This window comes from Corvus brachyrhynchos, unplaced genomic scaffold, assembly GCF_000691975.1.
Source record: "Corvus brachyrhynchos isolate BGI_N302 unplaced genomic scaffold, ASM69197v1 scaffold34, whole genome shotgun sequence".
Lineage (NCBI taxonomy): Eukaryota > Metazoa > Chordata > Aves > Passeriformes > Corvidae > Corvus > Corvus brachyrhynchos.
In genome coordinates this window covers 1,304,692-1,330,152 of record NW_008238126.1, presented here as the reverse complement: position 1 = coordinate 1,330,152, position 25,461 = coordinate 1,304,692, and the positions used below count along the sequence as shown (strand labels likewise).

Sequence of the window (25,461 nt, the reverse complement as noted above, 5' to 3'; positions counted from 1 at the left end):
ACAAGAATACTTAAATACACCAATAACTTTACTTTCTTATAATAGAAAAGCACTGCTAAAGAAGCAACAGTGTGGAAAAAAATAAACAAAACTTCACAACTGGAACAGAATATCCCCAGTTACACAAAGATGATGTTGATGCCATGATGATTTTTTTTGCCTTTTCTTTTATACCCTTTATATCTTTTTACAACTTCTGTATTTTTAGTGCTTTTTGCCTACATCCTTGGACTTGTTTGTTCAGCTAGGAGACTCAACATTTTAGAAGCTTTGTAGCTAGGGATCAGTGTGCCCCAGACCCCAAGATCCTCTCCAGAACACATTCTTTGTAAACCAAGATAGAACCATCCAGGGGAAGGTTCCTTGGGGAGGGGGGGCTCATTCAAGCCTCTCATTGGGGAATCTTTGATAGATGTGCTAATTAGTAAAACCTATAATGCTATACCAGATCTTTTGGGGGTGTGCATGGAGGTGCATTCCATCTGGATGTAGTGCACCTAAGGATCCTTAAAATAAATACCAAGGTAAAATCCCTTTTTCCCTTCTAACCGTGTTTGACTCTTGATTTTAAGACCAGGAGAAGGCAGCAATGTCTACCAGCAGATTTTCAACTTGTTCCCTTGTACCCTGCAGCCAACAATAGGGATCGTGCCTATCTATCTTTAGGAAACCCTGGTGTTCACCACTTAAGACAGTGGGACAACTTTTTTTTATTTGGGACAACCTGTACTTGTCAGAAATAAGTATTTTTAAAGCACTCAAGATCTCTGAGCTACAAAACCTGCAGGTGTGAGCAGAGATACTTTTAGGATTTTATTTAGCAAACGACACCACAAGAAGGTAAAATCAAGGAGAGAAACTTACAACTCAAAGACCATATAAAGCATTCCATCTGAGCTGTATGTCTCCAACAGTTCAACAATGTGAGGATGCTTCAGCATGTGACAAATACTGGCTTCTCTCTTCAGATCTGTGGGAGATAAGAAAGTAGTTGTAGATTAGCTATAAATTCAAGCTGTTTAGAACACAATGTTTGGAAAGATGGGCACATTTGAAATTTCTAACATATTAATTAATCTTTATAAAGAACACTGACAAGATGATATTTAATTATGCTTAATTAAAATACTTACACAGCTCTCAAAACTTAAGAGATTCTTGAATTCATATATTAATAAAAGATCTCCTTGGTCATAGTCTGAAGAACTCTATAGAAGTAAGTCCCTTTAATGTAAGGTTGCAGACTACACCAAGATTTTCATCCTAAATATTCAACTCCACTGCAGAATTACCTCCAAATGCAGGAGACAGGCTCTTTAACAGCACTACAGAACTATTATTAATAACTGGAGGTCTCGGATTTCTCTGCTCAAAGCAAGGTGAACTGGAGCAGATTGTCCAAGCCCACACCCAGCTGGGCTCTGAACGTGTCCAAGTGTGGAAGCTATAACCTGCCCAGGAAACCTACAGTGATACCTGATCACCCTCATAAGTAAAGAAGTATTTTCCTTATGCTTAAATTTGTTGCTGCTTACTTCTTTAATAGTGAGTATTCTCTTCTTTAATAACATTTATTTTAAAATCACAATATATGAAATGACACTGGCATAAATTTTAATCAGCATATATTAGTTTGCATCTCTGCTCTAGAGAAGAATAAAGAAAGCAGGAAAAGTTGCAACTAAAAAGAAAAGAAACCACTCTGAAATCCCTCAAACCTTGAGAGATTTTGTTTTAAACAGCATTCCCACTTTTTCTGATCACAAATCAATCCTTCTACAGATAAAGAAATGCAAAAAACCACCACACTTAATTAATTTTCTTTCTTCTTTGTTGAAACTATTTGGTATTTTTGTTATTTAACCATCCTTAAAACTTTTTTTATCTACTTGTATTCTAGAAAGAATAGCAAAATCTTGAATGAATAGCTTTGATGATAATTTGATAAGTGAGGAAAAGATCAGTCTGAATTCTGAAGTAGACATTTTACTTTTCTATTCTCTTTCCATACAATTGGTCATTGTTCAAGAATGACCTACGTATGCACTTATGGAGCAATAAAAATATGATTTCTTGGCCTGAGACTATTAATCATATTATTGGGCTACACTACAAAGAAATTTAAAATGCCCTATTTTAATGTGCCCTCTTATATTCTTAGCATGAATCAGTAATATTGAAAAATGCAAGCAGCAAAATGAACATTCTTTCATGTGAAGCATTTAACAGGTAACTCAGATTTATGATAGACTTTGGCTCTTTCAGCCATCTATAAATTCAAAAGAAAAGCTGAGAGTTTGGAAATGACTGAATTTCAATCCAAGAAAAATGTTCAGATTCACAAAGTGCATATTTTGTTACCAGAACTTCATATTACACATGCATCATGTGTTTCCTCCCTCACAACCTTGCAAATATAATCTAAAAGCAAAATGTCAGAGCAAGCCTTTAGAAACCATCATGTAATGGCACCTCAGGAAGTGCAAGCAGAACAGCAAAAAGAAGTATCATTCAGTGATGGCAAAGACATTTTGTTAAAGAAATTAATGTAAAATTTGTCCTTTATTTGTATATCTATTTATGTAGATGAAATTCTACAACCTAAGGAAACAGCAGTATGTCTCACACTATTGAAAATACTCATATTATCAGTTCTTACACCACCTTAATGCAGAGCAACTACTAAAGCCCCACTGTGACTTTCCCTTCCATCACGTTAGGCAATGATTTCACACTAAATGGTTCCCACCCCTTTTCTAGGCAGAGGTTCACTCAAGTGCACATCCAGTCCTTCCTAAACAGGATCACAGATGAACACACCGAGGGGCAGTGTAAGAGAATGAAAAACTGTGATTCTGTGAATAACTATGATCTTCAGAAAGTAGGCTGCTCTTATTTTGTCTCTTACTTTATAACTTTAATGCTACCACACTTCACCAAGGCATCTGATACCTATTTCAGATGGAAAGCCAAGTGAAAATATCCAACAGGAAATTACAGGAAAGTTATGCTTTATTTACAGGCAAAAATTGTGTTCAAAATAATTTATTTTGGCTGCTTCCTTTATTAATATTTTGTGAGCTTTATTGAAGAGAATTAGAACTGAAAGGAAGAAAGTATATGCTGCCATTTCCCTCATTCCTCTGTGTAATATTGGATGAGAGCAGCAATTGCTCACAGACTGAGCACCAGCACAAGAGGAAGGAGAAACAAAGTGGAAAATAAAATCTCCAAACAGAAAAACAAATGAACAGAAGTTACAGAACAAGGTTTTGTATGACTAAGGGGTCTTGGGGCTAAGAGCAGAACAAAGTCCTATTTTAAACACAGCAGGGACTTGTTCAGCTGTAGGCCTATTAAGAAGAAGAAAACTAGGTATAGAGAGACAGACAAGTACATACCACACTGATTCAACAAAGCCACAGGCTGAAAGGAGATGACGGATTCTGGAGTACATGTGGACTGTGACCCAAAGGTCAAAATATGTCATGTCTAAGAACAGTAAAAAGGAAGGGGGAGAAGGAGAAAAGGCAGAGATGGCACATACATTTCATTGTTTTCACTTAAAAAAATGACATCAGCATCTACTCAATCCTTTATCAAATGCTTTTACCAGACTGAATTAAATTTTACCTCCACAGGTTCAAGAGGTAAATAAAATCCCAAGTACCCACAGATATGGTTCCGGTTCTGAATGCAACACAAACCCAAGCAGATGTTTGGCTGCACCAGGTGATTGAGGACTTCCTAAAAAAAAATCCCATTGTCTTGTGAGCCACAATATTATCTGTGGCATCATTCTGAGTGTAACACTGTCTGAACTATTTGCTACCTCCTGTTAAGTTTTCTAAACCTCTGCTGCGTATTTGAGCCATGTCGTGTAGTAATAAGGGTCCCAGACACACATCCCATATCCACATTAGCCCTTCATATTCCAGACACCTACAAAAGATACAGGACAACTCTAGAATCTGCCAGTGGAGTAAGCTGGCTTTAAAAGCAGCAAGAGGTGATGTGTCATTTGCTAATGGTCATGTGTCCCATATTTACAATAGTCTCCTTCACAAATAAACAAATATTTAGCTGAAAGAACATACCCATAGGCAAACAAAATCTTGGAATCTAAACCAAACTGCCATCTTTTACTTGCTCTACTATTTAACTTCATTTGAATTCTCCTGAGCCCTTCATCTATTCATTTTTCTCTTCTTGATATAGCTGAAGAAATTACTTTCTGGTTAATTCTTTAAGCCTTCCCTGTCAGCACGTTTTCCAAAATGAAACATAACTGACAACAGCAATAATAAATAGAAGTGCAAGTTTTAAAAGCACAGGCTTTAGAGGTTTCTCTGCCAGCTGCATGAAAGGTATTGTCACACAGCCAGAAATAGGGAAAAAGATGTGATGTTCCACTGAACTTGTTTAGCACACAGGCTGATACTTCACACATCATAATTTGAAAAGCATTTACAAGCTATCCTTTTACACAACTGTTACCAATAAATGTTCCAGAATTTCAGTCTGTTTACAAAACTTTGAGGTTTTTTTAGCAACTGGAGACATGTTAAAGTTTCCATTTTAGACCTGGCTAATTATTTAGAGAGGCGCTAAAGTTGTTAAAATTGCTTCAAAGTTCAGACTTCGGTAAAAAGGAAGAAAAGTTCTAAGATGGAAAAGAGAATTCCCAGCCATGATCACCACACAGAGAAAATACAGCCTCATGTGTGGATAGCAACACTGAAAGTGAATTGCTGGAAGCACTAAAAAAGATAACTGCTCTAAATAATCGCAAAGATGTATCAGTCTTTGATAGAAAACATAAAACATGAGTATCACTTAAAATTCCCATGGGAGTTAACAACCTAATATCCTATACATCTCTGACAATTCTAGCAAACACCTGATTTCCTTTCAAAATCTGATACCCAAGGTTTTAAAACATCTCAAATGCACTGAACATATTTTCAAAGTATACTCATGGAAGAAATTAGATGCTCTCTAGCAGCCTGCATTATAGCACCATTTCATTATCTTAAAAGTGATATGCACAGACTGTGGCAGCCCCATCTTTTTTGGGGACAGACAGCTCCAAGTTTCTTAGCAAGATGGAAGACACATGTCATTTTTATGTATACACAATTCATTTTTATACATACACCATTCTGATTTTCCAGGTTCAGTCCTTTAAAGGATTAGTTCTCAAGCCACAGCTTGGGTATGACAGTATTTTGAAAGGAAGTATCTGCATCAGTAAGCTTCTTGCTTAAAATGCTTCTATATATTTCATACAGCAAGATATGATTTTATATAATTTAAATACATGTGGTAGTACTAAGTTTTAAAGGGACATCAGTATGTTTTGTTCACTTGGTTATGTCATTCTCACCAACCATCCTCTGGTGAGCATTGTGGAGAAGCTCCTGACCACCCAAATGGAATTCTTCCAGATACAACTAAGCTAAATTGTGTGCCTTGGAAACGTGCCTGATGCCCCATGTGAAGTGTGGACAAGGCAGACACTGAGATCTCAGCCCCAGCTGTTTCACCCTACAAACACACTAGGTTTTGTCCTGTGGATTAATAGCCTTTGCTAAATGTCAAACTCCCACCCAGGCTCCCCCTCAGCTGGGCAGGGGTAGAAAATACAAGTAACAAGAACAAAAAAGTTCATGGGTTGAGATGAAGACACAAAGATTGCTTATCAGCTACTATTGTCAGTGAAACAGCCTTGATGAAGTTAACTTATTTTTTGCCAATTAAAACAAATACTTAGTGATTTGGGTAGAGGGAAGCAAGAAGATAAACATGAAACCAAGAAATTTTCTCGCCCCTTTCAAGCGCTAAACTTCACTCCTTCACTCCAGCCCCCAGCTCTGAGGGGTGCAGGGGTGAGGACCATGCTCAGCACACTGCAGTGGTTCCTCTCCAGCAAGGGTCCTCCATCTGCTCTGCCATGGTGAATCTCCTCCTTCCCTAACCGTGGTGTTCCCTCTTTTTGTTCCACACTCCCTACACTTTGCTCCAGTGTTTCCTACCCCTTCTGAAAAATATTGTCACAGAAGCACCACACACAAGGCTCATGGATTCAGCTTTTGCCCACTGGAGTTTTCTGGGAACCCACAGCCCTGAGCCTCTTCCCACAAAAGCTGTCCCTGCACCCTCCCATTATCAAAAACTTGTCACTTCTATTTAATCCAGGTCTAATTCCCTTTCTGCAGTAGACACTACACACCTCTGCCTCAAATCATCCTCTAACAGAACTGTGGAACATGCTGCACATCACCAAACTCCGGTTTAACCAATCATGCTGTACCTGAGGTCACACTTTCAAACCCAGGTGAACCTCCAGGGAAAAACTGGCTTTAAAAATGTCCCTATCTCCTTTCTTTGCTCATTCTTGCTGCTCTGTGAAAATTACTTTTAGGCTTTATTACTCTAATAATGCATCAGGGAAGTCATAAAAGCTCTCAGCGCAGCCAACACACTGCAACAGGAACGAGCAGCTGGAGGTGGGAACATCCTGTATTGACATTGGCAGTGAAACTCCTATACTACAGAACCACAGCAATGTTTCAGCCCCAAAGGTTTGTTCTTTTTAATTTTTTTTTTTCTTCCACAAGAAAGTATTCCCCTTTCCCTTAACTAAAACAGCGCTGCCTGTCTTCCTGGGACATATGAGCAACTCCTCATCACACAGATACATCCGACCAGTTAATGACTTGTTGCCTCAACAAGCACTAAAAGCTTTCCTGCCTCTCCTCCCACACACTTTGGGGTGGCTAAGGCTCTGCAGTAGCCAAGCTGATTTAACTGCTGCCTGTTTCCCCCTTCATCCCACACACATTCCTGCCCTCTGTTCCACTGTACAGCAGCCTGCAGCTTGTCACACCACACACCAAACCATTTCAGTGTTAACTCAGATTTAAAATAAAAAAAAAAAAAAAAAAAAAAAATCATTTTTGTCTCCAATGGCTCAGTGTTTTGCAGTTTTAGCATGTGAAATGGCTCATGAGCAACCTCAATTATAGAAGTCAACTTAAAAGAAACAAAAGGAATATGGAAGGAGAAAGCAAATAAGGCTGGGAAAAGCAGCATTTAGTGCTGCTTAGGATGTTGCAAAACACAAGTACACACCTTTCCCTGAAAGTGTCTCCATTGTCACCAAATCTGTGTTGCATAATCAATCTGTACCTTAGCAAACATGCTCAAAACATGTACCAAAAAGAAACAAATGCATGCGGCTGTGAGTCGCCCTTGATAAAAGCACCATGTCAATCAACAAGTACAGAGCCAATGTGAGATAATCCATTTCCTGTCAGTATCTTTTGTTTTAATGCTACTGTAGCACTTGGAAACAAAATGCTGACATGAAGCAAGACCAACAAAATGCAGTTACAGCTAATATTTCCCTTTCTGAGATCTCCATGCAGAAACCTACGAAAATTTTCATTTTGTGGAATTAGACTTTACAGGTGTTTCCTAAATTCTGAGTAACTTTCATTTGCTACTCTATTCTTTCTCAGTCTTAGGCCATAAATATAACCATGTTAATAACTTTTTAGCTGGAGCTGGGTGTCTTGGGAGACTTAAAAGGCAATTTTCCTTCCTCAATTTATACTCTGTCAGCTATGGCGAACATGAAACTGGGTGTGAAAAAATCCCACTTTTCTCTCAGCTTCTGATACATCCACCAGACTTGTCCAGAATCATGTATCTGACACAGTGTAAGCTGGTTTGCATAATTGTGTCCATGACAGCAACTCTTCCTCTGTTTATTCACTTCCTCATTTTTACTGACATGCAAATAAGCAATGCTTCATAAATAAGATGGTGTATTTTAGGAAATGAATCAACTTGAATTAATAAAAATGTTTAAGAATGCCCAAAAGAGTATTTAACAGCTGCCTCCTGCAGATAATCTAAACCAATTTCATTTAATTAAATGATAACTTTTAGCAACTTTTTACAAAGCACCCATCACTTTGAAAAAAAATCTTAACATTTTTCAAGGAAGAATAAAGACTAGGTATCTCTCATCTAGGACTTTCCACATTCTAGGTCCTCTTGGTTAATACTCAACAGCAGGTTCAGGGCTAGGGGAAAAGAGAAAGAGGGAACATAGGAATGTGAAAGCAACACTTTCTGGATTATTATTTTTCAATTAATTAGATGCACAATCTGTCTTTCAAAATACTGTTGGTAGTTCTCTCTGCAGCAAAGTAGCAGCTTCTGAAGCAATTCACAAACCCAGGAAGGAACATAATAATTAGAAGTAGGGTTACAAACTCCATAAACTAAATTAAAAAGGAGTAAGGAAGGTTTTCTCTGTCGTGAGTTTGGCATTCTGTACAGAAATGGAATTGCTGAAGACATTTTGCAAGCTGTGCTGTAGATCTGAAACACTTTTCTCCTAATGTTGCACTGTTTTCAATAATTAATGAAAGGAAATTGAAAATAGTCATTGACTCTCAAGTTGCGATCAATCAAGTTATGAAAGCAGGTTGACTACTGATAACCACATTTATTAAATCCCATGTTCCACCTGTTTCCCAGCACCGTGCAACAGCCTGAAACACAACACCTTCCCAAGTACCACAGACCACAGGTTTTTACACTGCAAACCACAATTTTAAACACTTTGTGATACAATGAGTTCTCCAGCAGAGGGAAGTGGAATGGTGGGTGCAGAAGCACATCTGTCAGAATATGCCGTGAAATTTTAAAACCTAACAATAATAAAACAGAAACAATTGGACACATGGTGTGTATTTGATAAAAGAATGCTACACACTGGCTGGAGCACTGAACTGGTAAAATTCTCAGCTGTATGGTCACAGTGGATTTCACTGAAATAACCAGAAGGCCGTGACTTCATAAAGTTACACAGTTCGTGCTTTCTTGAAGTGAAAACTAACACTTAATGCAGCCCCACTAAATGCAGCAATTGTTCCCTCTTCTGTCAGCTCCTTCTCCACTCCTGCTCCATCCCTCCCTTCATGCTGGTGCAATGCTTGTGCAACTGCACCATAAACACAATCGAGGAATCGATCCACCTCAACTGCAAACAATCTTTTCCCCTCCCCCCCTTGGAGCTGTTTTTCCACCAAACTGGTTCTGGCAAGTCCTGGGAACCTGCACAAACACCTCTGAGCACAACAGCGTTGACAGCCCAGCAACAGAAACAAATGGCCAGATTACAGCAACAATGGCTTAAAACATTTGACAATATGTCAAATCTCAACAGTCTGTACATTGCTGCCCTTCTCCCAAAGAGTAAAGTCAGAAAATCAGATTTCACAGTATTATCAGGACATGCTAATTGCCTTAGTTTTATGTTTTTATATATTTAACTGAACCTCAAGTTAAAACTGAGAGATGAACTTGTGAGTCAGATGGTATTTCTGTTCTCCCTCGGTAGTGTCCTGTTTGTGCAGTTCCACGTGGACATGTGTCCCTGCAGATTTCTCACTAGGTGGCAACACAGCTCCAGCTCTGATCTGCGTGGAGTCAGCAGCTGAGCACGAATGGAGCCTGCATCGATTCAGCTGCTGAGAGCTTTGTGTTTGGCCAGTTCTATACCCTTGATCTGATTAATGACGGGTACAGTTCATGTCGCTGTTGTACCGAGAACGATGAGAAGAACAACACAGAATTCAAGTCCAGGGTAAAATGGGATTATTTAATTAATTATAAACTCGTTTATATAACTTGGTTCGCAAGAGTGGCATGGTATTATTGGTCCCTTGATCAACCACCTACCAGAACAATTGGTTGAGATCTACAACACTCCTTTCAAAACCACCTTCCAAGGTACCATAACAAACTGGAAAACAATTCACAGGTGCAAGATAAAGTCTTGGTTTACTTCCCCTCCCCCCCTTGGAGCTGTTTTTCCACCAAACTGGTTCTGGCAAGTCCTGGGAACCTGCACAAACACCTCTGAGCACAACAGCGTTGACAGCCCAGCAACAGAAACAAATGGCCAGATTACAGCAACAATGGCTTAAAACATTTGACAATATGTCAAATCTCAACAGTCTGTACATTGCTGCCCTTCTCCCAAAGAGTAAAGTCAGAAAATCAGATTTCACAGTATTATCAGGACATGCTAATTGCCTTAGTTTTATGTTTTTATATATTTAACTGAACCTCAAGTTAAAACTGAGAGATGAACTTGTGAGTCAGATGGTATTTCTGTTCTCCCTCGGTAGTGTCCTGTTTGTGCAGTTCCACGTGGACATGTGTCCCTGCAGATTTCTCACTAGGTGGCAACACAGCTCCAGCTCTGATCTGCGTGGAGTCAGCAGCTGAGCACGAATGGAGCCTGCATCGATTCAGCTGCTGAGAGCTTTGTGTTTGGCCAGTTCTATACCCTTGATCTGATTAATGACGGGTACAGTTCATGTCGCTGTTGTACCGAGAACGATGAGAAGAACAACACAGAATTCAAGTCCAGGGTAAAATGGGATTATTTAATTAATTATAAACTCGTTTATATAACTTGGTTCGCAAGAGTGGCATGGTATTATTGGTCCCTTGATCAACCACCTACCAGAACAATTGGTTGAGATCTACAACACTCCTTTCAAAACCACCTTCCAAGGTACCATAACAAACTGGAAAACAATTCACAGGTGCAAGATAAAGTCTTGGTTTACAAAAACCTCAAACTGTTTTCAGCTAGCTTGCGTAAGAAAGGAAAACTTCACAGGATGCTGCAGAAATCTGGAAAATTCCTCTGCTTCCAGCTTTTTAGTACCCACAGTTCAGGCCTAAGAACAAAGAAAAGATGCCACTCTGAAATAATTAAGGTACATTCAGTGCTAAGTGCCTTTTTATCCAGATTCTGTGCAAGACCAATCTCTGCTCTACCTCTAAGCAGAGCCCTTTGCAGCTGATGGCCACACACCAGTACTGTACTGCACACACAGAGTTGTATGGCACAGCCAAAACATATCTAAACACAGTTTGCCCACATAAGCCAGAAGTTCTTCATTCAATCCATAAACTCTAACACAGTCTGCATTTATTGCTACCAAGTCCAGCAAAAAGCTTTAGAAAGCTAAAACCTTCAAGTAGTTCAGTTTAAATCACTGGAGTTTCTCCTTTTTAAAAGGTTAATTACCCAGAGTGGAGTTCTTTGTTTCATTTTTTGTACATTTGTTCATTTCTGGAGGGTTCTTTTTGCTGCAGGTGTGTGTGCACGTATGTGTGTGTTCATGGTTTCTCTCCAGCCTTTGGCCATGGCAATACAGGTAATGCAGTATCTCAGAAAGTGCTAAAAGCACTATTACTAATGTTATGCTTAGATTGGCACAACATTTTTATGCCAAACGTTCACATCTTTTGGCCAGAATTCACTTAGGCTGATCAGGTTAACTAAAGGTTATAGACATTGCAGTCCTTTAAATGAGTTTTTAGTACTCATGTACTAAAATGTAATGACATTAAATCAAGTAAGTGCCCTTGGAGGCAACGGAACATTATCAAGAAAAGGATGTTAGCTGATCCTGAAAAATTAAGTGATTTCTCTTGCTGATCATTCTAACATTTGAAGGTTTTGGGGTTGTTTTTTTTGTTTGAAATGTCTTTTCTTCTGTGACTTCGCCTTTACCTAAATGTAATGACAGGCAAATTTACTTTTTGATAATAATAAAGAATCTCAGTTTTACAGGAAAAACTCTGGTATTTTAAAGATACAAAGGAAATCTATTCATAACATATTCAGCTGGTCTAGACAAACTGTCTGTAACTCCTACTCGAGGAGGGGTTAAATAATCCATCACACTGCTTCTGCTACTGAACTTAACAGTCAGGAACAGCCCAAAGGCACTCAGAAGAGGGAACTGACTGCCTAAGATGCTCCTCACACAGACAAAATGTATTTGTTTGCTTTGATCGAAGTTCCTTTGGTCTTGAACTGCTGGGCTCTGCACAGCCAATACAAAACCAGTTGCACACTAATGCTAGAAAGGAAATCATCTACTTTACCCAAGTCTAGACAACCCAAGCAAAACCAGCATCTAAAAGCTACTTTAATTCCGCAGTGCCATGTAGCTCAGTGACTGACAGTGTTTCCGCTGGCACACAGCTCAGGTTACTCTGCAGTTTTTCTCAGGTAAAATAGTACAAGCTGCAGTAAATGCTGCTGGTAAGGGACAGCTGAATTCTGAAAGTCCCTGCACAGCACATGGAACTCTGCACAAACAGCACCTACAGTGCACCCTGAGTAACAGACAACTACCTGGCAATTCTAAGAGTGATGCCAATTCTGTTCTACTTGGAAATCCTGTAGTGGAGTAATGTCTGAATGCTGAAGAAAACTACCTTAGCAAAACTTATTTTCTGGTTCAGTGACAGGACAATGTCAGGAACCAGAAAATTCTTCTCAAGCAGTAATAATCCAGGCTATGAAAAAATTTAATTTGGGTTTGTTCCACTTCTGCACATGCTTCCCTTCGCAACTGCTACCAAAAGTCATAGAATTTTTTTTTTGTTTTCTTTGTTAACTGGCATGTTATAAAGCAAGTTTTGTAAAACCAGTGTGCATGTCTTAGTTCAGTCATCAAAAAAAATTCACTACAGAACGTATTTTACCAGCACTTTCAGGATTCCACACCAACAAACCAACAAAGTTTTAACTAGTCTCTTTGCTACTTACCAAATATCCATAAAGCACTTCTGCATACCAAGTTTATAATGCTTTTAAGAAGCACATTTTCCCTTTTCTGCTTGTGCATTTGCAATACTCCTCCAAGCCTCTGAAACCAATGCTCTTAAAACACACCCCCCTCCTTTCATTCCACAGAAATCAGATGTTAATGATGTAAGCAGTGCAACAGAGCTCAAATCTGTTTCTAGCAATATTCGTGTCACAGCTCTAGGAATAAGGTTTTAACTTGCCTGACCTGTCTCTGATTTTACAACAGGCTGAAAATACCACAAATCTTTACAAACTGTCCCTCATGCTTTTCTTTGTAAAATAAATTAAGCTGACAGAGGTAACATGTCCCCATAAAGAACCAATCCAGTGACAACTTTGCCTATGAATTGAGTCCTAGCACAATTACAGGTCATCAGAGAAGTATCTTCTTTCATAATATTCACACACTTCTCATGTTATTTAAACGACAATTTTTCTTCACCAATACAGACAGTTTTCTTTTTTAATCTTATCCAGGCATTAAGCAAATAATATTTCACTTCCCTTCTTTATTATCTGGTGATAAGCAAAAAATACCTAAAATTCATACTTAGCAAAAGTTGAGTTAGAAACATTTTGATTATCTAAAAAACTGTGACCTTGGAAATTGTATCAAAGTAGGAGACTGGACTTGGAAACAGTACACGTGCATGGCTTTTTAATTAACTTTTGATAAAGTTTCCCACTGCCTCTGAACTTTCATGTGATGCCAACAGCAAGAATCACATTGTAATACACAAGAATTTCCTCCTCTGTCACAGGGTATTTTGAGGGACTGACATGGACCTATAAAGCCTTGTAGTAACCAGCCGTAAATAATGGATTGCTCCTCCTGCTAGACAGAGCTAAGATTGTTTAAGTACTTGCATATAAAACCCTCTCAAATTAAATGAGCCTTTCTCAGGTGCTAAAAGGTTTGACTCAAATTTGTTCAAATTTCTTTCATTAGTGTCCAAATCCAAAACGATCCGCTAGAGTAAGAACAAACCTTTATAAATTATGCCCATTTTTCTTGCTCTAAAGTGAAAGAGCAACAATAAGCTTGCAAAAATATGAAATTATTAAAGCATATATCCACTGGCATACTTTAGAAGCCCACATTAGAAGAATAACTGTTAATCTGCATCCTCTAAACAGCTTTACAAGAGCACTGTAAGAAACTGTTAGCAGGGTTCTTTTGTTAAAAGTAACCCACATTTCCTTTCCTCACAAGTTAAATCTCTGTCTAGGATAAAGAATATCTGGCATGATGGGATACATGGAAATGTAAAGCTGAGTTAAGAGGGCCCTGATCCATTCCACAGACTTTTTAGAGCACCTTTCCTGTCTGCATAACAAAAATTAAGACTATCTCTTAACATGACAGCATGACTCTCAGGCTGAACGCAGCCTTGTCCGGATTCTGAAAATAACCTGAAGCACAGGGAGTGGCACAAGGTGCTCTCCCCACCCTTCCTTGAAGGAAGAAGCAAACACTAGTTCTGAGCACGACCTCCCTCCCTTCACAAACCTCTTTTGGTGAAGCAACCTGTTCAGTGTGTCTCACTCTGCACAACTAGTTCTCACTTTTCCAGAATGCTGCAGCAGGAAGACAAGAAACCAAGGCAGGGAGGGGTATAACACTGCACTCTAGAAAGGAAATGAATTATGCACCTGTGACTTTGACATAAAACCTCAAATTTGCAAATCCATGAGCTGTTTATGCAGGTTGTATATGCATCTGCAACAGAATTAAAAATCAGCTCAGGTTCTAGCAGAATTTATGAGCTTAAATGCAGTATATGCATAGCAGCTCTGCTGCTTCAGGGCATGATGATACAGAAGAGTCTCTGCCAGTCAATACCTGGACTAATAAACCATGATGGACTTGAGTTAGCTCCATGTAAGGTCACTTCAAAGTCACAGGGACCCTGATTCTTGAGGATTTATTAGCCCAGCTAGACACAAGCTGTGGAAATGTAAATGAACAACCCCTGAAATGAAGTGCCAGGAAAATGGGGCTGATACTCTCCAAAGGGTCAGCTCTGGACTGGTGCTGAGGTAGAGCTCACAAACCTGGACAGATAATAAAAGCACGCTGTACATGTTTTGCACATCCAAATGCTTTCTAACTATAGCTGTATTACTGCACCTGTTTTTTCTTATTAGCTACAGTACCTCAGTCTCCATTTACCACAGAGAAGTAAGACTTGGCTGCTTAAATCATCCTGTTGCATAAATCTTCCTTCATGAACAACTAATTAAGGAAATAAAATGGCCTCAGAGCATAGAGAAATTAATACAATTTCTATATATATTTATATATACTACATATTACAGTCAGTTTGGATAGCCTATTCATAATTCCCAGGTAAGAAGGATTTAAAAACAGACTAAATTGCATCATAACATTCTTAAGCTGAAAAAAGAATGAAGCTCAACACATTTTTTACAACACTGAACCCTTAGCATTGAACCTGAGCTTAAAGCTTTGAACTTTTCAGCATTCTTGAAAATTTATTAAATTAAATTGTCTTTTCTCTTTTGTTTCCCAAATGCCACAGAAAATCATGAAACTGAAATCCACTTAAAAGCCTTTTGTTACCACAAGCAATATTATTCAAGTGATACTTGTGCCAACTTAAGAACAATCGTAGACGCAAAAGCGCTGCGTGCTGCTAGCAAAGAATACTGGAATCAAAGAATGATGAAAGCAGACAACACATCTGTCATAACCCATTTTTAATAGTTTTTGCAAAATCACATGTACCGAAAGTATAAGTTATACATCAAATTAAACTTTGAGGACAGTTACAACATACGTTAATGAAAACTGTACGGAAGCATAAATGTAAATACTGCACAAATGTAGCAACCATTTCTTCTACAGACTATTTTCATAGTTTTGTTGTTTTATAACCACAACTTTATCTTTAAAATACTGGTAAGATTCACATGACAAAAATTACATAAAACCAGTAGCCTGCTGGTAGTCATGAAATCTGATTCATCATCTCTAGTTTGGAAAAGGATTTTGAGACACAAATCTATTATCTATACAAAGTATAATTAATAAGCACAAAAAACTCCCAACCTTGTAAGAAAATTTTACAAAAGCTTCAATTTTTTTATTTTAAAAGTTAAAGAATTTTCTTCTTTTTCTAGTATACAGATATCCTTTACTACTACAACACATGCTCACTGTACTCACCTGATACTACAAGTTACAAAACCTTCAGCAATAACTGATCTTTGAGTTGAAGTTTGATTGCTCTTTGAATGGTTAAAATCTGCTGGAGAATGAACTTGGGACACTGAAATAATGCATCACGATAGCATCAGATGGAAGGGTAAAAACCATTCACTTTTATCATCTTTCAAGATCTAAGGAGCCATGAAGTCGCAACAGGATCCACCAGAGCCCTGCCCAGACAGGAGGCTAAGGCAAGGCCTAGAACAGAGCTGGCCTGGTTAAACAAGCTTTCCTGAGTCCTGATCCCTGAAACACACAGTACTTTTTGGAAACATCAGGTGGAGAGAATGAACCCACCAAAGCCAACCACCAGCCCTCAGAACATTTTTCTGGGTCAGCCTTTGTGCAAAAGCCTCCAGACCAGAGAAAATGACAATTTACACCTCAGTAATTTAGGAACACAAACAAAACTGCTCCTCTGTCCTTCCCAGAGCACTTCAGAGAACCAACAGCTACCAAAATCTCCACTTACACAAACAAGTAACAACATATATCACATTGCAAAGAAAATTAAATGTTACAACACTGTAGTCCTTAAAATCTCTAAATCCTGTTAGGAATCGGGCCCTTCTTCAGTCAACTTTTCCCATACGCAAATGTCAAAGTGAACACCAATTAACTTACTACTAACACAGCAAGACTGTCTGCTGCCAGACAGGCTCCATCCAACTATGAAAGAAACAAGATTCCTTAAGCTCTCACAGTCTCAGACAACTGCAGTGGAAAGTTCAATCTGTAGGGATACAAAGCCAGATCCTAGTTCACTTGGCGAGGTAAGGAACTCCTACTTCCCCTCAGTAATTACAAGAAGGACAAAACAAAACTTATGCACAAGTGCCATCCAGCACCTACAAAACATAAGTGGGGCAAGGGTGGGGTGATGCAAAACTCAGAAATTTTGTGCCAACTGATACACGAGGGCAGAATCTTCTAAGAGGCATGGAGCAAATCCTGAAATTGGCCTTATCTCAGCAAAGCCAGTGCCCCCACATTACCAGTTCCTACTCGTTACAAGTAACCTCAGACCCAGACCAATTGTAATTAATTTCTGTTGTGGGCCAGTGGACAAACCAGGACAATCACAAACACAGATTCAAACTGAGGCAACAAAGAATTCAGAGGTACTGAAGGTCCAAGGCTTGTTATTCAGAAGAGTAATCACAAATACAGAAAAAGAACTGCAGAATCCTCTTCACCTGACACAACATTCTTCAGAGGACCTACTTCTCTCTTGGGCAAATCCAGCAATCAGTTTGCAAGAGGCAAAGATGATAGTGAAGTACAGTGCTGAGAGCAAGGAGAAATCCAGTTACTGCAATGCCACATGAGGATACAGATTTGATTCAGGATATGAACCTGCCTTCCTATCAGCAAACAAACTGTCATCACAGCATGAACAGCTCTAAAGCTCTGTTCTACGACATAACATTTCTAAATACTAACCCAGAAGAGACACAGTTTTATAAAGAGACTTTCTCTCCCCATCAGGATTTATAACATTGAAGAAACTAATTTTTCTTACAGTAGTTATTACTATATGGAAGACAGAAAAAGGCTTCAAAATGTAAATTATTTTTATATTAAAAAAACCAAACTCCAGAACAGATATTAAAAGATTATTTTCCTCCAAAGATCTTGGCACATGTAAAGTGCCCTCAGTCCTCAGACCAGCATTTGCAATGCAGATTAACATGCCCTGAAGCTGTGAATAGCTTTTACTGTTACTGTACAGACCATAATTCCTCAGTAGTTACTAAACACAACAGAACCAAGGTAGAAGATTCTCTTGTGTTATAAACCACAAAGTGATAAGCAATGAACAAAACAGTGCCCTTCATCAGCAAATGACCAAGTCTTCACATAGGAATGAAAGAGCCAACATGTGGCCAGTGGGATGAAGACCAGGGAGGGGGAGGCAAGGGATTTTTGCCTAAGCTTGTATGTGTTTGTTTCAATACCAGAATCAGTTATTAAAAGTATGTTAACTGACAATGAATTAAGTTGATTGGAATTATCCCCAAATTAGTAAACTCTTCATTTGAGTATGTGATGGGGAAAGAGGGGATAATGACATGAAAGGAGCTGAATGAGTACCTTCAGTAGCCCAGAGTAAGAGGAGTTAATCATACAGACAGAGCACACCAACAGAACAGGACATGACCAAAAACCAGAAATCAGTGGCAAAAAGCCTAGTAGCCCAGACCATTTCTAGAATGAAATGCATATTTTCAAATTTTTAATTGGTATTTATTTGCTGACTAGTCCTACCAAGTAGACAGGAACACAAATAAGCTGCTACTGCAGCTTTGATAAGATTTGAGGATTTCTCCTCTCACTCTGTTGTGTTACCTTGTGCATGCACTTTCTCCAGTGAGGGTGCTTGTAATTTAGGGCAAAAAAATGCCCAGAACAATGCCTATGAGCTATTTAGGCAAGAACTGAGGTAGCAACCATGGCTATTTACAATATGTGCTCCTATAGTTCCCACTACAATCCCAGATTGCATTTGTGTCTTAAACAGAGACACTTAGAAGAAGTAAAAATCTCTTCTGTTTTCTGAGCACCTTCACATCAGTTTGTCTCACATTCTAGAAAAACACAGAGCATACAGGATTATCTTCCTCTAAAGGGAGTATCAAAATTCTCAACTGAATAAATTCTAACTGTTTATGAATAAATTCAAACTTGTGCTTTCCCCTTAACAAGGTAATTCCTCTTCAACCCTAACAGGTTTTGAAATAAGGTGCATTTAAAAAAAGGAAGCAAGCCAATCAAAAGACAGTGAAGACTAGGAGACTTAGGGTGCAAGTCCTCTATTCACTTTTTCCCCCAACTTGAATTAAAATAAATCAGCCCAAAGGTAAAAAAAGTACCAAAATAAAAGCAAATGAAGCAACAGGACAGAAGAGTAAGGGAGCTGCAATGAAGAAACAGGGCTTTTTCCCTTCCCCTTCAGCAGCAAGGAGCTGTTCAAGGGGGGGGAAGGGGAGGAGATGCAAAGCAGTGATACTCAAGCACACACTGCACAGATGTAAGTGGCATCTAATGGTCCTAGATGTTAGCATCCTACATTTCCAAGGAATCCTAGTTCCTTCACTGGTTTTCCCCTCAATCAGATAAGCTTCTAAGAGGTGGGGAGATGGTGGCTGCCCTATCACTCTGCAGCACAAGACTGGTTCTTGTAGAACTACAATATCAGAGATTAAAAGCTTCTTTGCCAACATGCCACCCCACTTATCCAACCCTGTGCTGGAAACACAGGTTCCAGTCTGGTACAGCTTTTCAAAGAGAACGATGAGGACCGAAGAGGATACAGCAATGATAACCCGTACAGACCTGAAAACAGTGAAGTGTAACACATACATGTTGTAATGAACATTTCTGTGGTTGGAACTTGGATTCAATTCCTAATTTGATTTGGCAAAGGAAAAAAATCTACTTTGCTCAGGCAAAGTAGTATTTCAGAAGTCATTTTCACTACTTGTAATGCTATAAACTAAGGCAATATTTTCAGTAAGACCCGGACTGTAAATTGTATCACAGGCAATGTTAAAAGTGACAGACATTAAGAAAGCTACAGTAACTGGTTCTGTCACAGTAGATAAAACTGAATTTTTAAAATTTAACTTTATTTAATTAGTCTTCTAAAGGAAATCAAGAAAGCTTGGGGTTTATATTGCTGACTCTACAAGAAGCTTTCACTGGAACTTAGAATATATCTGTAAAATCTTTTTTTTAGTTATGTGAAGTATTAAAATTAAGTTCTCATTTAACTGCCTTAACAAATACTAAGACACTCTGAAACAACAAAACATTACTTTTCAGCACCAGTCTCTTTTGTTTGGGCTTTTCCTTCTACAGCAACTTCAAAAAACAGAAAAAAAATTGACCACTGAATATTTTAGGCAAAATAAATACAAAGAACAAACCCCCTCCCCCAACCAAGAAATACACCATAAATCTATACAAAGTGATCTTAAAAAACAACCTCCCATGAAAATCTGTGTTATAGATTTTAAGTAAACCTACCATGGATCACCGGGATTTTGCTTACATTGCCAATTTACTCACTGTCACTGTGTATATTTGTTGGCTGGATTTGTATCAGGAAATCAAATACATACAATATATACAGTGTGAGCAGACTGCCCCTGGTAAGTGTCATCATTAAAATAAAAGACTTGTAGCTGGAAGATGCCATGGCAGAAAGTGCTCAGGCTGCAGTACCACACAGAGCTGGTTAACACAGGTCTTTCTCCTAAAGTAACCAGTTATACATGTAGTAGTTTTAAAACAGAACTAGAAGAAATTTCAATGCACTATTAAAGATAAAATTTAATTCATATAAATATGTTCATTAAGAGTTTTTATTAAGTGGATTTTACCTAAAATGTAACTGTATAGACAATTTATTGCTTGTACCTAACTCACTCCATCAAAACAAGTAATATACTGGAAGAAAACGGATGGTAGAGATGGTAGAACTCGAACAGCAGATAAAATGTAGAATGTCTGGAAGAAACAAGTTCAGAGGTCTCCTCAGGACTTTCAGGTCTTAGACTTATGTAAATTTACATGCTTCTCTTGACTGAGCAGCTAAAAAGCTCCAGTGTTCTACTGTGTGTGTTAGCCAAGATATATTTTACAAGATAGCTTCCAAACACAAGTATTTCCATCTGCCTTTGTATCAAGTAGACCTAATTGTTTCTTTTAATATTTGTCTTTTCTCAAAATGTTTTCTTTACTCAAAAAAGATTACAAATCTATTTCCTTTTTTCCCCTTCTGAAGCAACTCTTACCCTGGGAAACAGCCATTGCTTGGCACTGTGTACAACTGGACTGAACACTCTCCCACATAATGACATCCTATGGAGATCTCTCAACTTCTACATATTTTATGTATTACTCATAACTATTTGCTAATGCAGATGTCAGAATAAAAATTTCCATGGAGATCAGCGTGCAGTTTTTACAACTGCAGCACAGATTGTGGCAGTTTGTCACTGGTCTTCAGCTTCACCATTTTTTCCATGCTTAATTTTTCAGCTGGAAGACCAGTCAGACGACAGGATTTATGCTATGTGTTCATTTTATTATGAATATACAGACATATATACACTACAGATCAAAAATATGCCCGTCATTTTAAACTCTATAGTTCTCACTCCCAACCTATTACTTAGGAGGTCCATTAAGATTTGCTAACACATCTTTACTTTTGCAAATTTCCACTGCCTATAGCTCAAAACCATGTTCATCTCCAATCCCTCAAATACCGGTACATGCAGAAAAGCTCCAAGAGGAATGTTTGTAGCTGACTTGTGGAAAGATTGCCCAAGATTCTGATGTACCTACCAAACTAGCAGAAAACTCTGGACACTACAAAAGAACAGGAATGTGGGATCAGAAACCATGAATCTTGCTTTCAGAAAAAAAATATTTTAGGCAAGATTTGCAAAGGATGCAAGCTGGCCCAAGCAAAACCCACACGACCCAAAGACAGGGATTTTACCCATGTCCTACAGCTATGGCAGGATACAGGTTTGTAATTCTAACATGAAAGGCAGCCTAGAACAGTCCAACCAGGGTCATTATTTACCATATCACAGTGACATATATTTTTAGATTCACATAACAACAAACCCCAGCATTTAAGAGGCAAAAAAGGTTCTCTTTGGATCAATGAATTACCAGAAACTGCAGCTCAGCTGCAATTAATTTTGAATTTTGTTGATTGCACAAACCAGAACAGAATACATGCTAGCATCCAAACAGAAAATATTTGAAAATACAGCTGATGCTCATTATCTTCCCTGTGTGTTTGTAACCAGCCTGAATTCCAGCAAGCACAGCTAGAGCGTATTTCTGGACTATTGGCAAGAATCAGGATTCACTAGACAAGTATAGAGCGTGTACAGAGACAGAAATGTTTTGGAAAGCATTTTAATTTTTCTGAACAGGAACTGGACATACCTCATGAATTCTGCAGAAATTAAAGACAACTATGGTTAAGAATGAAGACTTGAGAGCGTTTATAAAAAATGTTTTTAAAAGCATATTTCCAGATTTTTAAAAATAAATTTAATTATGATTTTGCTTTGCAAAGTGGGTGAAGAAACATACCTTTGTCATTTGGCTAATTGTACTGGTAAAAGATCCAAGCATTGCTTACTACTCAAGAATAGCTGGAGCAGGAATATCTTCCCTACCTTTCCAACCTCAATTTCTTTTTCAAACAAATTTGCTTTACTCAAATTCTTTCTCAAACATTTTGCTTTGCTAAGCAAGAAGGATGCTATAATTAAACTAGGGTTTTAGAAAAGAAAAACATTAGGTTATGTGATAAAACCTCAGTTGCACACCCACAAATGAGCACAGAGAAACAATGGCATGTGGGGCAGGGGGGAGCCCACATACTACCCTGCTCAGCTGCTGCCAGCTCCTCACAGGAGAGCCATCAATCCATCAGAAAGTTTTGAAGCTGCCTTGTGGAATCACAGAATGGCTGAAAGGAGCTGTGGAAGTCATCTGGTCCAACCCCTCTGCTCAAGCAGGGCCACCAAGTCCCCACTGTCCAGGACTGTGTCCAGGAAGCTTTTGAATATCTCCAACAATCCACAGCTTCCCTGGACAACCTGTGCCAGTGCTCTGTCACTCTCACAGTTAAGAAAGTGTTTGCTGGTGCTCAGGTGGAGGGAGCCTCCTGTATTTCAGTTTGTGCCACTGCTTCTGATCCTATCACTGGGCACCACTGACAAGAGCCTGGCTCTGTCCTCTTTGTACCCTCCCTTCATGAATTTGTACACATCAACAAATCCCTCCTGAACCTTTCCTTCTCCAGGCTGAGCAGCCCTCCCAGCTTTTCCTCACAGAAGAGATGTTCAATCCCTTCATCATCTTAGTGCCAGCCCTTTGCTGGGCTCTCTCTGGTACCTCCATGTCTGTCCTGTACTGGGGATCCCAGAACTGGACCCAGCAGTCCAAGTGTGGCCTCAGGAGTGCTGAGGAGAGGCACAGGACCACCTCCCTCCACCTGCTGCCAATACTTTGTCTAAGGCAGCCCAGGATGCCACTGGCTCTTCTTTACCACAAGGGCTCACGGCTGGCTTGTGTTCACCCTGGTGCCCACCAGGACCAGCACAGGAGTATCATTTGCTCTCCCATGCTTAGGCAGCTCTCCCAACCACCTTGTTCATCCAAAGATTATCCTGAATGTCCTCTCAATGATATCTCTCAGCTCCATCAGCACTTCTGGGTGCACATCTGTGTAAATGCACTTTAACAATTCATTATCCTCAGGTGCTTTTGACTGACACAACACAGAAGGTTCTCAGACATCTCTTTTACTGCATACTTCATGCATTTACTACCAAATGCAAATACATAAGTCATCGTCCTCTCAAACTGTCCTATGCATCCAACTAAATATTCAGTAAAGGGACAGACAAGGCTGAAAGAGTATGAAATTTAAAAGTATTTTTTGAGTAATAGTGAAGTGTGCCTGCGATATTTTATTTCTGGGTAGAGAGAGGATTAGGCTCTTTAGAATCCTGCTCAACTACAATCTTTCTCACTGTGGTTTGGGAGATATGATTTGCAAAGCTGAATCAGGTTCAAAGTGATTTTCTGAGGATGCACCTGTAGCCGACTGGGATGAGCACTTCAGTGACAGGCTTATCACTGGCAAAACCCCCACAAAAAAAGCCTAGGACAGTTATCTCCAAGACTTTTGTAAGCTATTCAGTACACTCACAGGCATCATTCTGCTTGGAATGAGCAGTATTAACTGCAGCACACCTTTTCACATCTGTGATTTATGCTGGATCACAAGCACTATCTGAAAACATTTCTTCCAAATTAAAAAATTCTACTAAGAATTTGAAGTATTTTAATTTTCAGTGAAACTTGCATTCTAAATGGTTGTGAGCTCCAGGGAACACGTGGGATTCAAACAACAGATTTCAAAGACCAACCAGTTTTTGTCCAGATGAAGAAGTGATGTATAAATACAAGTCTTCACTGAAGTTTTCCTGAATTAGCAAATATCCTGTAGCACTTGAAATGACCAAAATGTGCATAAACTATGTTTATTGCCTTGAAAAATGGTTCAATATTATATATTGCCCAAATAATTTCACTAGTTATTTCAGTAAAGATTTTAATCAAATGGTCCCTAAGCCCTATATTATATGCACAAACAGGAATTAACTTTTAAGTGACAAACCTTATTTCACTGAGCTAAATGACATGAAGTTGAAAGAAACTATTCATAATAATATTTTTTGGCATTAGTCTTATTTTCTTGTTCACAAATGTGAATATATTTTCTTATTTCACATATACAGAAGTGTGATATAGAATCACAGGATCCTTTGGGTTGGAAAGGACCTTAAAGACCACATAGTGCCAAACCTCCTGCCATGGCAAGGGACACCTCCCACTAGACCAGGTTGCTCAAAGCCCCATCCAAACTGGCCTTAAACACTTCCAGAGATGTGGCATCCAAAATTTTCCTGGGTGACCTGTTCTAGGGCCTCTCATATAAAATGAGAAAAAAGATTACAGAGATGTTACTACAGGAGCACTTTCCAATCAATTATGATTACTTAAAAAAACCCAAACTGGGCCAACTGCATACTCAGTTATATAACAAAAATAACAGTTACATATCTATTATCTGCCGCATAAATTCTGTTTAGTGCTAATTACATAATCATTTCCATTATTATATGTGTTCTAAGAATTCCAAGATACAGCAATTTTTTAATTAGCACTCTTAATATGTTATTCTTAGAATGAATAATTATTAAAATGGCAGTTAAATACACTTGATGTAATTGCATTTTGAAACCTGTAAAGTGTACCATTTTTATTTATAAAGCTGGGAAATGTTGCCTGCACTTGCTGCTCAGCTGCACAGTACCTTTCTCAAAAGTAGCTTCATGATAATGTTACGTAAAGATCTGGCGACAAATCCACTGTGGTTTCAGCCAGTCATTTTTCACAACGTTGGCACCACAGTGAAACCAAGAGCAGAAGAACAAAGCTGTCAGAGCCAGCACGTAGCCAAGTAGTAAAGATGAAAAGAGAGGGAAGAAGAGGTGCACTCCTGCAGAGCCATTGTGTGTTCAGTGCTGTACTAAACCCAGCAAAATCAGATACATGTTGAAGACAAAGGACTGAAGTCATACAGCAAACAAAGCTGCCCTTGTTTTGGAGGCTGATTAGAAGGAATAAAGAACCAATTGCTTGAGACACATAAAAACTTGATGATTCTTCTTCTACTTAAGCAACAGTGCATAAAAAAAATTAGGTAAATATCCTTTTATGCTTTAAAGTGGGTGTAATAAATTCCCAAGCTATGCTTGCCCTGCTGAAGATGGAAAAGGAAAAGTGTTTCAAGAACACTGCTGTTAATAAGCTTGCATCAATATTTCCAGAAATTTTATGTTCTTGAAGTAAGTACCATATAGTTGATCTCTATAACTCTTTGCTTATGATCTGGATAATGGGTCATATTTCCCTA

The 25,461-nt window shown here is 38.7% G+C and overlaps 1 protein-coding gene across 15 annotated transcripts in view; it reads right to left on the bottom strand.

Moving 5' to 3' along the window:
* CASK (calcium/calmodulin dependent serine protein kinase) overlaps positions 1 to 25,461 on the bottom strand; it is a 141,579-nt gene that overhangs the window by 106,882 nt on the left and 9,236 nt on the right. For all 15 annotated transcript variants that reach the window (XM_017733440.1, XM_008633018.2, XM_017733441.1 and 12 more), the window contains exon 2: positions 865 to 970. In XM_017733440.1, the coding sequence (XP_017588929.1) occupies positions 865 to 941 (77 nt within the window). In that variant the 5' untranslated portion in view covers positions 942 to 970. The remainder of the gene's footprint in view (positions 1 to 864; positions 971 to 25,461) is intronic.